This window comes from Coregonus clupeaformis, chromosome 26 (genome assembly GCF_020615455.1).
Source record: "Coregonus clupeaformis isolate EN_2021a chromosome 26, ASM2061545v1, whole genome shotgun sequence".
Lineage (NCBI taxonomy): Eukaryota > Metazoa > Chordata > Actinopteri > Salmoniformes > Salmonidae > Coregonus > Coregonus clupeaformis.
Window position 1 is genome coordinate 311,868 of NC_059217.1, and position 13,572 is coordinate 325,439.

Here is a 13,572-nt window from a genome sequence, read left to right on the forward strand (position 1 = left end):
GAGTGGACCGCACCCACGCCCTCCTCAGATGCGTCCACCTCCAGGATGAAAGGACAAGATGGATCTGGGTGTTTTAGGATGGGCGCTGTGGTGAACCTCTCCTTCAGCCTCTTGAAGGCAGCGTCAGCCTCAGGGTTCCAGGCCAGCTTCTGAGGCCCACCCTTAAGGAGAGAGGTGAGCGGGGCAGCTATGGAGCTGAAGGACCTGATGATACGCCGGTAGAAATTGGTGAAGCCCAGGAAGCTCTGTAGGCCCTTGATGGTGGTGGGGACTGGCCATGACCTGACGGCGTCCGTCTTCTCTCTTTCCATGAACACCACCTGAGGACTGATCCGGTATCCCAGGAAGGAGATGGCCTGTTGGTGGAATTCACATTTCTCCCCCTTCACCAACAGGCTGTGTTCCCGGAGGCGGAGTAGGACAGCTCAATCGTCCCTGACGTGCTCCTCAAACGTAGTCGAGTAGATCAGGATATGGTCCATGTACACCACCACCTGTCTACTCAGCATGTCTCAGAACACGTCATTGATGAAGGACTGGAACACAGAAGGTGCGTTGGCGAGGCCGTAGGGCATGACGCAGTATTCATAGTGGCCTGAGGTAGTGCTGAATGCCGTCTTCCACTCGTCTCCTTCCCGGATTCGGATCAGGTTGTAGGCAAGTACCGGGCCCCTTGTAGCTGCTCGATGGCCGTTGGAACCAGAGGGAGGGGGTACCGGTACTTGGTGGTGACTGCGTTCAGCCCCCTGTAGTCAATCCATAGCCTCAGTCCTCCATCTTTTTTGGCAATGAAGAAGAAGCTGGCGAAGGCAAGAAAGGTAGAGCGTCTGATGAACCCTTGTTTCAGGGTCTCCACCACATACTTCTCCATGGCCTCAGTCTCCGCCATGGAAAGGGAGTAAATGCGACTCATCGGGGGGTGTTGTCCCTCCAGCAGGTCAATGGCGCAGTCCCAGGGCCTGTGAGGAGGTAGACACATAGACTTTGATGAAGAGAAGACATCGGAGAGATCTGCGTACTCCCGTGGAATGTTGGGCTGGATGGCGGACTCCGGACTCTCCACTGACGTGGAACAACAAACCATGGGCAGGCAGGGCTTCCAGCATGAGGTGGACCAGGCTGTGATCCTCTTGGTGATCCAATTGATGGTGGGTTGTGTAGTCTGAGTCAGGGCAATCCCAAGACGATCCGGTGAAGGGGTGAAGTGACGATATGGATTGACAGCTCCTCGTGGTGCGCCGGTAGTGTGGGAATGGTGATGGTGATGGGGAGAGTGACGTGCGTAATGGTGCCTGATCCAAGTGGTTTATTATCCAGCGAGGTGACGTGTAGCGGAGAAGGCAGTGGCACGGTTGGCAACCCCCATTCAGAGACCAGCTCCCTATCTATAAGGTTCCCTGCTGATCCGGAATCTATCATTGCAGTGGAAATGGAAGAGAAGGAATAACCAGTCACCATTATGGGAACTAAAAACAATGTTTTGTGATAGGAGATGGCGTAACACTCACGGAGCGGCGACAGGAGTCATACCGCCTAGATTGGGAGCAGCCAGGAGATTTGTGGTCCGTGGTGGTGTAGGGGGTGCTGCCCACCTCCATGGGTGAGGACTCGGAGGATGGGCGGCTTCCATAGCTCAGATGGGGTGAGCGTCGATGCTCCGAGAGGTGTCTGTCTCTCAACCTGTCGTCAAGACGGATGGACGTGGCGATGAGGGTATCAAGGTCCATCTCGTCGTCCCGACATGCAAGTTCCGTCTTGATGTCCTCCCATAAGCCTCTCCTGAAGGCCATGCACAGAGCACGCTCATTCCAGCCGGAAGACGCCGCCACCGTGCAAAAGCTCAGAGTGTACTCGGACGCGGGCAGACGCTCACCCCCGTCCTTTCCCTCCGTGGGATGATCAAACACCGCCCTGAACCGAGCAAGGAAGGTGGAGTAGGGAAGAACCGCGGCCTCACTTCCTTCCCAGACTGCCGTGGCCCAATCCAGCACCTTTCCCTTAAGTAGCAAAATCACCAGCGCTATCCTGGCATGGTCAGACGCGCCATATAAAGTGAAACTTGTAGCAGGAAGCCGCTACATTTAGTAGTTTTACCGTCATAGCGCTCCGGTAGGGCGAGGGGTCCCTCAGAAGTGGGTGACAGCACAGGAACAGGTGGACTGGGTGCACTCGCCGCTCCCTGAGGTGGAACCGGAGCGCTGGGCAGATTATGCAGAGTTTGGAGCACTTCCTGCATGGCGGCGTTCAACTGGGCAAGCTGCTGCTGGTGCTGGTGAGGCGCTGGGAAACTCCAGGAGGATTACCTGCTGCATCCATTTTCATGAGAGGTGTGTAATTCTGTGACAAGTACTGAGGATATGAAGAGGCAGGACACAGACGAAGGAATCAACAAGGTAAAGGTTTACTTAACAAGGAGAAAGAGAATAACAAAGAGAGAGTAAACGACACGACGCTAACAATTACACACAACAATGACTGAACAGTCCAGGGCTATGTAGTGGTGGTGATGAGATGATGAGGTGCATGTGCGCTGGAGGTGATTAGGGTGCGTTGGGTTTCCATTCCTGTGTTGCCGAGGTGGTGCGCTCAGACTGGTGGCTCAGAAGACCGACGAATCAGAGCGCCGGAGGGGAGCAACGGGAGAAGACGTGACACAAGCCTTCATTTCGGTGGCTAGTTAGTGGTTGTCTGTATGGCTAGCTACTGAAAATGACAGCTGAGGTTAATGCTTCGTGAGTGCTGCCCAAATTTGTCACCCCCTGATCTGTTTCACCTGTCTTTGTGCTTGTCTCCACCACCCGCCAGGTGTCTCCCATCTCCCCTTATTATCCCCTGTGTATTTATACCTGTGTTTTCTGTTTGTCTGTTGCCAGTTTGTCTTGTCCCATCAAGTCCTACCAGCGTGTTCCCTGTGCTCTAGTTTGTTTTTCTTAGTTCTGACCTTTATGCCTGTCTTGACCTACCGATTGCCTGCCTTCCTGTACCTTCCTGACTCTGATTTGGATTACGACTCTTTACCTGCCTTGACTTACCTTTTGCCTGTCCCTTAAACTATAATAAACTCTGAGACTCGTACTATCTGCCTCCTGTGTCTGCATCTGGGTCTTAGCCTGAGCCGTGATAAAATGTAGAGCTACACATAACTTTTCTTGCCTGACAGACTAACTAGTTACCTAGCTAGCTAGCTATAGCAAGCAGCTTCGGCCATTTCCTTATGAATTACATCGGTAGAAACAAGACAAAATAACCAACTAGTTAGTTGACTATACACCTGGGCTCCCGAGTGGCGCAGTGGTCTAAGGCACTGCATCTCAGTGCTTGAGGCGTCACTACAGACCCCCTGGTTCGATTTCAGGCTGTATCACAACCGGCCGTGATTGGGAGTCCCATAGGGCGGCGCACAATTGGTCCGGGTTTGGCCGGTGTAGGCCATCATTGAAAATAAGAATTTGTTCTTAACTGACTTGCCTAGTAAAATAAATATACAGCTAAACACTGCAACTAATTTCATGAGAGAGAGCAATCATTCGAGCTTCACCGCTGATGTGCTCGCCTGTACCATCCAAGTTATCATGACATGACTGGATTTGCCAATCTGTGAGCTATTACACAAGTTTCACAACATCAAACATCGACAACAGCAAACATATGCTGTTTACTTATTTCACTCACCTCGACATCATCGCTTTTGAAAGGGCAAGGACGTGTGCGAATCCGTATTACCAACTAACACAGTGAAAAGTAATGTCTGCTTTGGCGCTGTCATTTTGAGTAATGAAGTTAAAGAAACTTTGAAAAGTCAAATGACAGCATGGAACAGCGGGGACTGTGAAGGGACACACACACAGGTACAGACACACGCATACGCACATGGGTGCTAGCACATGCTCACGTACATTGTAATATTGTTATATGGTGGTGTTATACATTGTGTGTTGTAGATATGTAGTGGTGTATCAATGTTATATGGTGTATTTTGTTTTATGTGTAATGTAAGTGCCTTAATGTGTTTGGACCCCAGGAAGAGTAGCTGCTGCGTGGCAGCAGCTAATGGGGATCCCTAATAAATACAAAATACAGCATAACCTCTTTCCGGTTTCTGGTTGATGACAAAAGCCACGCGAATACGACAACAGGTTGTTAACAAGTTAATTTTGAATATTGACACAGATATTACTGTTAGACAAACAAGGCCATCCGCAGCCGCTATAGCTGGTAGAGCACGGCGCTTGTAACGCCAAGGTAGTGGGTTCGATCCCCGGGACCACCCATACACAAAAAAAAAAATTATGCACGCATGACTGTAAGTCGCTTTGGATAAAAGCGTCTGCTAAATGGCCTATTATTATTATTATTATTATAAAGAAAGGCCGTCGACAGCCGCTATGGGTTCTAAAGGGTTTTAAATACTCAAGTGCTTTGTTGTGTTGAGTGTACAAAATGTGGATAGTGAGTGTCTTTACACAATGGAAGACAAAATGTGTGTTATTCCTATTGACATGAATGTGCTGTCATAATTAAGAAGAGGTTGTGCTCTTTACAACTAAGTTAACTTGTAATTGTAATTTGTTCTTAGTTTTTTTTAGCTATGTCTGTCTGTCTGTTTGAAATGTGTGAGAAAATTAACTTTTTCTTGAAAATTCTCAGTAATCTACAGCAGCCTTCTAGAATTCTATTGGGGTCTAAAGGATTCAAATCAAAGCATAGAGGTGTTGTGGTTGGAATTGCAGTATGTATTTAGTTTGAGAATTTAGTGAGACTGGTTTCCTCTGGACAAACAAAAAACAGTTGCTTAGCAACTGGATACCAACTTGTTCTGTGGAGAAAAAAAAGTGATAAGAGTTCCAATATTTGGATAATCGTTGTCATTGGAGGATAGCTGTGAGGGTTATCGAATCAGGATCAACTCCTCTGTTCTCCTCAAGTTCATTATTGATAGTATATTCATATATTAAGATGGCAGAAAGGCCAGTCTTTTAGGCAAGACAAGGAGTGTCAAGGAGTGGAATGTTAGCTAAAGAGACTGGTACTCAGGCTAGAATGTCTCTGCTGTAACCAAGAAGCTTGATCTTGACATCTAGCCACTTAGCTAACAAGTTAGCAAACCAAATGCAAAGCTGGAGCCCTGAGCTGGATACAATTTATTTGACACATTTCTTGTACACCGGTTTTACCTTTTATTTATCTGTACTGTTTTGTCTTACACCTCTTTTCTTTGGTGCGAATAAATAAAACCTAAAACCTAATTTCTTATAGTTAAACTTATACAGTCCCTGGGTCATCTCTGTCAAATGAAACCACACTAATTGCATTATGGAACAAACATTTGTGCGTCGCCTACTGCCTTGTGGTCATTGCTGAGCTTATAATGTGAAGAAATAATAGTTTATCAAAATTTTCTGATAAACGTTCTGATCTGTTGCATCAGCCTCATTGCTTTTTAGCAATGTAGCCTAGGCCTACTGGTTGTATGATTTTGGGATCTATCGTCCCACAACTGTCCCAGAGTCTGTTTGGAATAGGCTATTTATTTCTCGCAAAGAATGACAAGCTGACCAATATAACATTGTAGAATAATAGTGAAGACATCAAAACTATGAAATAATACATATGGAATCATGTAGTAACCCAAAAAGTGTTAAACAAATAAAAATATATTTTATATTTGAGATTCTTCAAAGTAGCCACCTTTTGCCTTGATGACAGCTTTGCACTCTCTTGGCATTCTCTCAACCAGCTTCATGAGGTAATCACCTGGAATGCATTTAAATTAACAGGCCTTCTTCAAAGTTAATTTGTGGAATTTCTTTCTTTCTTAATGCGTTTGAGCCAATCAATTGTGTTGTGACAAGGTAGGGGTGGTATAGAGAAGATAGACCTATTTGGTAAAAGACCAGGTCCATATTATGGCAAGAACAGCTCAAATACGAAAAAATAAATGACAGTCCATCATTACTTTAAGACATGAAGGTCAGTCAATACGGAACATCTCAAGAACTTTTAAAGTTTCTTCAAGTGCAGTCGCAAAAACCATCAAGCGCTATGATGAAACTGGCTCTCATGAAGACCCAGAGTTACCTCTGCTGCAGAGGATAAGTTCATTAGAGTTAACTTCGTCTCAGATTGCAGCCCAAATAAATGCTTCACAGAGTTTAAGTAACAGACGCATCTCAACATCAACTGTTCAGAGGAGACTGCGTGAATCAGGCCTTCATGGTTGAATTGCTGCAAAGAAACCACTACTAAAGGACACCAATAAGAAGAAGAGACTTGCTTGGGCCAAAAAACGGATGATCTCCACATGTCTGTTTCCCACCGTGAAGCATGGAGGAGGAGGTGTGATGGTGTGGGGTGCGTTGCTGGTGACACTGTCAGTAATTTATTTAGAATTGAAGGCACACTTAACCAGCATGTCTACCACAGCATTCTGCAGCGATACGCCATCCCATCTGGTTTGTACTTACTGGGACTATCATTTGTTTTTCAACAGGACAATGACCCAAAACACACCTCCAGGCTGTGTAAGGTCTATTTGACCATGATGGAGAGTAAGGCTGAACGATTTTGGAAAATAATCTAATTGCGATTTTTTGCCCCCAATATTGCGATTGCGATTTAATATGCGATTTAATTTATTTATCCTTTTTCCCCTACAAAACATAATGAATGATTTAAATATGACCAACACAATAGTATATACATTTAGTGTGAAATGTTCTTTCCCATAGGCTGGGTCTATTTGTTAGAATTAAATTCAAACATGTATGACTTGAAATAAATGACATTTTTATTGAACTGCTCCATTACAGAAACATCTGTGGCTTTGCCACTGTGCATTTAAATAATTTAAACAAAGGCATGAACTTTGTAAACACTGTGTGCAAAAGGTACAGTCTTAAGAAAAAAATAATTTTAAATTGTATGTATCTTACTGCTCCCAAGTCAGTAACATTTCACACAACTGAAACAAGGAATTTGCTTTGAAAATATTTTGTAAAATCAAAGTAAATAAAGTTATAAATAAAAATGAGAAATGCACTTTTAATTTAGACAAACTATTTTTTATAAACGATTTGAATATTATAATATAAAATAGATGAGCCTCACTTATCTCAAGTACACAACAATAACACACCACACAGACTAAAGTTCACTACGAGTATGGCACTGCCAGCCATACTTATCCAACAGTTCTGATCAATAAAATGGACTGTAAGACTCTGGTACGGCTCAGCTGTGCGGCTTGACCACATATCAGTAGTGCTAGCAAAAAACTCCACCGTTTTAAGTTCCCTCGGCGACTTTCTCTTTGCACTTTTTGTACAGCTCCGGTATGGCAGTCTGACTGAAGTATGTGCGGGAGGGTATACTGTAACGTTTATCAAGCGTATGTATTAATGCCATGAACCCAGGCTTGGTCACCGTGCTGAGAGGCATCATATCTTTGGCTATGAACTCGGTTATTGTCCGAGTGATTTCTCCGTGCCGTTTTGAATTACGTTCATCGGAGTGACACTTTCGAACATTTCTGTCAGTGATCCCTGTCTTGAGGTATTTGGCTTGTCTCGCGCACTGATGCTCGGCATTTTGGTCATACAACTGTCATGCATTGATTTGTGGTATTTTTTAAGTGCTGAAACAGGTTTGTAGTGTTACCCCGTGAAGTAGCAATCGGAGCACGGCATGCTCTGCACAACACCTGACGCTGCTCAGCATCTTCTTTTTTTAAAACCAAAATAGTTCCACACCACCGACGTGCTGTTCCTCTTCGATATTAAAGTATCAGCTGTGTCAGTTTCTGACTGTTCCGTCGAGCAAGAGGCCATTGCGCTGGACAGCATGAAAAGTCGCGTCACGTGACCACCTCAAATCCGCCGCGTTGCGATTAGAAAATCGCAGTTCAGTCAAATCGCGATATTATCGCGAATGCAATTAATCGTTCAGCCCTAATGGAGAGTGATGGAGTGCTGCATCAGATGACCTGCCCTCAACAATCCCCCGACCTCAACCCAATTGAGATGGTTTGGGATGAGTTTGACCGCAGAGTGAAGGAAAAGCAGCCATCAAGTGCTCAGCATATGTGGGAACTCCTTCAAGACTGTTGGAAAAGCATTCCTCATGAAGCTGGTTGAGAGAATGCCAAGAGTGTGCAAAGCTGTCATGAAGGCAAAGGGTGGCTACAAAAAATATATATATATTGGGGATTGGAAATTATGCAGACAATTACATTGATGGAAGCCACAATCTATCTGTGATATTAAAGCTAATCTACCCCCTAAAAACAGTAATAAAATTAAATGTTTCCCCCAACACCAATGTAATGCCTTAATACTCATTACCACCACTCTTCTTTATATTCTCTCTATCCTTTATTTATCCAGGTGAGTCCCATTGAAATTATAGGAACTAGGAATCTCTTTTTAAAAGGAGCCCTGTAGTGTAGCCAATCCTCATGTTATGTTTGTAAATAAAGAAATACCTTATGTGACATTCCTACCCTGCCAGTGAAAAGAAAATGATCTACAACCATGCCAGACAGATAGACAGAGAGACAGACAGACAGGCATGGCGGTCCAAGAGCCCTGACTGAGCTGGGAGATATTCATATTTTACCCACTGCATGTGTTGGTGAAACACGATAGCCACATTGAGCCCTGGTGTGCCGCAGGCCCTCCCCTCTCCTCTCCCTCTCTGCTCCACTCACCGGATCGAACGTCGGACTGTTGGGGCTGGCTGGAGTGGTGTCAGTGCAGAAACATGGCCTCTCGGCACATATGTGATTGTGAATGGCTCAATTGGCTACTAAATACCTGATGGGTATGGTTAAATACCCCGTCTATTCCACCATCATGAAACCACCCAAAAAAGCCATCAATGCCTAAATGGTACCTTCAGAGATAATTGTAGTGAATGGAGGCCGCGGTAGGAGAATGAACGACAGGTGCGTAGCAAGCAGCGGGGTTGGGAAGGAAGGGCACAAGAGGGAGGGAGTGGGACAGGGAGAAGAGAGGGGGGTGAGGAGAGAGAGAGGGAGGATTTTAGCCGCTGTGCGCGTGGCGGTATCGATGCCGGTCCGCTGATGCTGCTAGCCTACTCCCTATGTCCGAATCAAATCCGTACCACCACTCCCCCACATCATTTGAGTGGCTTCCTCTTGGACAAGGAATATTGACACACATACTTAAAAAAAACAGCACAACATGTCTTTATCTGACGGCTAAATTCAACTCCATGGCGGATGACTGTCCTCTGAAATTCCAAATGCACAATAGTCTCCAGAAGAATAGCCTTCTACAGCAATAACCCTGGCCTGCCTCTGTAAGCATTTAAAATTCACCATGAGCCCATAGGCTACACGACATGCCATTTAGAATAGATTCCCTTGCATGATCCACTACGTAGGCTTTCTATTCCAATGCTGCTGCCGAGAGAGAGAGAAAATATTGTGATAAACCCCATGCCATATTACTGCAGCGGAATAGCAAGGGACAGCCAAGGGTCAGACAATTCAGCTCCTCGCAAATACGTTGAAATTACATAATCTACTCTAGATCTCTCCGTTCCAATCTGGGCAAACACGCCACCGAGGTCCCATGCATTCACGTCATTAACCGTGACATTAGAACGCTCAATTTTGCACGAGTGAGCCGGTAAGCTGTAAAGCCATGGAGGTCTCCCTCCCTCTCTCGTCCCCGAGCTTCCCTCCCACCACCGGTGGCTGATATGGAAGCACAAGTCAGAGCCAGTGTGCTTTCACTCTCTCTCTCTGTTTGATAAACATGCTTGAATTTGCATAAAGCTCTATGCCCGCCCGTCACAATAAAAATGACAGTTGTGATTTACATACGGGTGAATGAGGCCTGCAACACCAATTGAATAGGTATCATTTAATAATTCTGCCTGGTGGGCTTGCTGAGGGAGAGAATGGGTAGGTTTGGCACTCTGTGTCTCTTTCTGTCATCCAACATAATCTAATCTCCATTCCATTCATATAGCTAACCTCACTAAAAACACACACCAAGGCAGGTAGAGTGCGTGTAGGCTTTTCTTATTGAAGTCCCATGTAAACAGGTGTTTTTACATTTTTGGAATAGCTCATAGCTGGCTGAGCGAGGGGACAAATAGAAGTGTTCTAGGGTTCTAGACTGGAATCTTCGGTGTCGGGTTCCTTCTGCTCCACATTTTTTGCTAGCTCTAGCTGCCTCAGCTGAGGTCAAATTAGTTTTATATTGGATATTCGGTGGATACTCGGTATTCTCCTGTCAATAGCTATTGAACCAAGCATGCCATGACTATAAAACGTGTATATTCTGAATGAGGGGTGGATGGATAACAATCCACACCTTTAAAAAAATGTATATATATATATATATATATATATATATATATATATATATATACAAATAAATGTTTCAATAGCTCTCAAACAAAGTGTGCCATGACGATGAAATTATATATTCTGAATCATGGGAGGATGGAGAAGAATCCATGCATTGATTTGGAATTATTTTATTTTTTATTTTTCCGGATTTCAATCTTCAATAGCTGTTAAACAAAGTGTGCCATGACTATGAAAATAATATATTCTGAAACAAAATCCACGCTTTAAAAAAAAGAATCACCATGGGCTATACGACATGCCATTTAGAATAGATTCCCCTGCATGATCCACTACGTAGGATTTCTATTTCTTGGAGGCTGTGATTCTTTCTGGGTAAGTCTCTAAGAGCTGTATACACCTGGATTGTACAATATTTGCACATTATTCTTTTTTAAATTCTTCAACCTCTGTCAAGTTGATTGTTAATCATTGCTAGACAGCCATTTTCAAGTCTTGCCATAGATTTTCAAGCCGATATCAGTCAAAACTGTAACTAGGCTGCTCAGGAACATTTAATGTCGTCTTGGTAAGCAACTCCAGTATATATTTGGCCTTGTTTTTAAGGTCCTGCTGAAAAGTGAATTTGTCTCCCAGTGTCTGTTGGAAAGCAGACTGAACCAGGTTTTCCTCTAGGATTTTGCCTGTGCTTAGCTCTATTCGTTCTCTTTTTATCCTAAAAAAAACTCCCTAGTCCTTGCCGATGACAAGCATGCCCATAACATGATACAGCCACCACCATGCTGAATAGTACTCAGTGATGTGTTGTGTTGGATTTGCCCCAAACATAACACTTTGTATTCAGGACATAAAGTTAATTTTTTTGCCACATTTATTGCAGTTTTAATTTAGTGCCTTATTGCAAACAGGATGCATGTTTTGGAATATTTTTATTCTGTACAGGCTCCCTTCTTTTCACTCTGTCATTTCGGTTAGTATTGTGGAGTAACTACAATTTTGTTAATCCATCCTCAGTTTTCTCCTATCACCGCCATTAAACTCTGTAACTGTTTTAAAGTCACCATTGTCCTCTCTCCGGCAACTGAGTTAGGAAGGACGTCTGTATCTTTGTAGTGACTGGGTGTATTGATACACCATCCAAAGTGTAATTAATAACTTCACCATGCTCAAAGGAATACTCAATGTCTGCTTTTTTAATTTGTACCCATCTACCAACAGGTGCCCTTCTTTGCGAGTCATTGGAAAACCTCCCTGGTCTTTGTGGTTGAATCTGTGTTTGAAATTCACTGCTCGATTTACAGATAATTGTATGTGTGGGGTACAGAAATGAGGTAGTCGTTATAAAAATCATGTTAAACACTATTTTTGAGTCCATGCAACTTATTATGTGACTTGGATTTCACATGACTGGGCAGGGGGCGCAGCTTCTTGGCAGTTTCTTGGCAATTTCTCGCATGGAATAGCCTTCATTTCTCAGAACAATCATAGACTGATGAGTTTCAGAAGAAAGTTATTTGTTTCTGGCCATTTTGAGCCTGTAATCGAACCCACAATTGCTGATGCTCCAGATACTCAACTAGTCTCAAGAAGGCCAGTTTTATTGCTTCTTTAATCAGCACAACCGTTTTCAGCTGTGCTAACATAATTGCAAAAGGGTTTTCTAATGCTCAATTAGCCTTTTAAAATGCTAAACTTGGATTAGCAAACACAACGTGCCATTGGAACACAGGACTAATGGGCCTCTGTACGCCTATGTAGATATTCCATTAAAAATCAGCCGTTTCCAGCTACAATAGCCATTTACAACATTAACAATGTCTACACTGTATTTCTGATCAATTTGATGTTATTTTAATGGACAAAAAATTGCTTTTCTTTCGAAAACAAGGACATTTCTAAGTGACCCCAAACTTTTGAACAGTAGTGTATATATATATTTTTAAAGGTGTGGATTGTTGTCCATCCACCCCTCATTCAGAATATACACTTTTCATAGTCATGGCATGCTTGGTTCAATAGCGATTGACGAGATAAAACCGAATAGCCACCGAATATCCAATATAAAACACATTTTACCTCGGCGCTGCATCGCAGTCCCCGCGCGCCTCCATCAAGTCTTGGGGTGGCTAACTAGCCAAAGAAATGCTGATATTTGGACAGCCATCCATGCATAAATGCCCATCATATCGGTGTAATAACAAACCCATAAATGCATAATAACACAATTTTCACTAGCTATGGTTTCAGATAAAGCATATCAATGTCAAAACAGCCTGTAGGTTTTTGTATTGCCAGATGAGATGCAAGGCTGATGGAAAAGACAGGTGCATTCAATCACAGGGATGCGACACCCTCACACAGAAACAGATGCTGCTCGTACCGCTGGATCTTGAGTTACACACACCGAAGGGCTTGACAGAAAAAGTCATCAAGTTACCCGGTAAAGATGACAACTGGAGTAACATTAAGTTACCACATAAACGAATAAACTGACCGAGAGGCAAGATAGCTCAAATCATTGCCCGGTAACGTTAGCTAGCGAAGAAAAACTAGCAGCTAACATTATCATTTTGCCTCAGAGTCCTGGCTAAACTCGCCAACGAAGAAGCATCGCTACGAAATACATTTCCTTGGACACACCAGCGATGTTAGAATATAAATCGTTTCAGTTTTACCTCTCTGCCATTTTTCCGGTCGCTCCCAATTAAAATCCGTTAGTAATAATCCCCACAACGTCACCCATGTTGCCGAAATCGCTGTCGCCGCAGTCAGCGAAGTAGTCGCACTCTCCTCGATGGAATATGATGCACGCACTCTCTCCTTGGACAAATTGCTTGCCTCCCGGCTTCTCCGTCACCGACCTGACGTCATCCAGTTTCAATATAGAGAGCACGAACTGCGTTTCCATAGCAGCACAGTAATGCCATGATCCGGAGCATAGAAATAATAAATTCATAGTCTGATATAGAATGTACCAACAACAACCCCCAACAACATCTGTGCCATAAAGGTCGAGACCTCTTGGCAGCTGTAGTGTTCAAAGAAAACCCCCTCCCAACAAAATACACAATTAATTCATTCAACTTTCATCCATAGGCCGACCACTGCAATGCCTGACTATTATGTCGACTTTCCCACCGAATTTCACATTTTTTTAAGATCATTTGGTAGTTTCTAGAAAGTTAGGCTTCCTATCTGAAATAATATTTCCCCCTTTCTAGTCGGTTGGAAGT

The 13,572-nt window shown here is 43.9% G+C and overlaps 1 protein-coding gene across 1 annotated transcript in view; it reads right to left on the reverse strand.

The window, feature by feature from the left end:
- The window catches only part of LOC121540039 (rho GTPase-activating protein 39), a 183,711-nt gene extending 170,571 nt beyond the window's left edge, over positions 1–13,140 (reverse strand). The window contains exon 1 of the mRNA XM_045207614.1: positions 13,015–13,140. Within this exon, the coding sequence (XP_045063549.1) occupies positions 13,015–13,025 (11 nt within the window). The 5' untranslated portion in view covers positions 13,026–13,140. The remainder of the gene's footprint in view (positions 1–13,014) is intronic.
- Between the last annotated feature and the right edge of the window lie 432 nt (positions 13,141–13,572).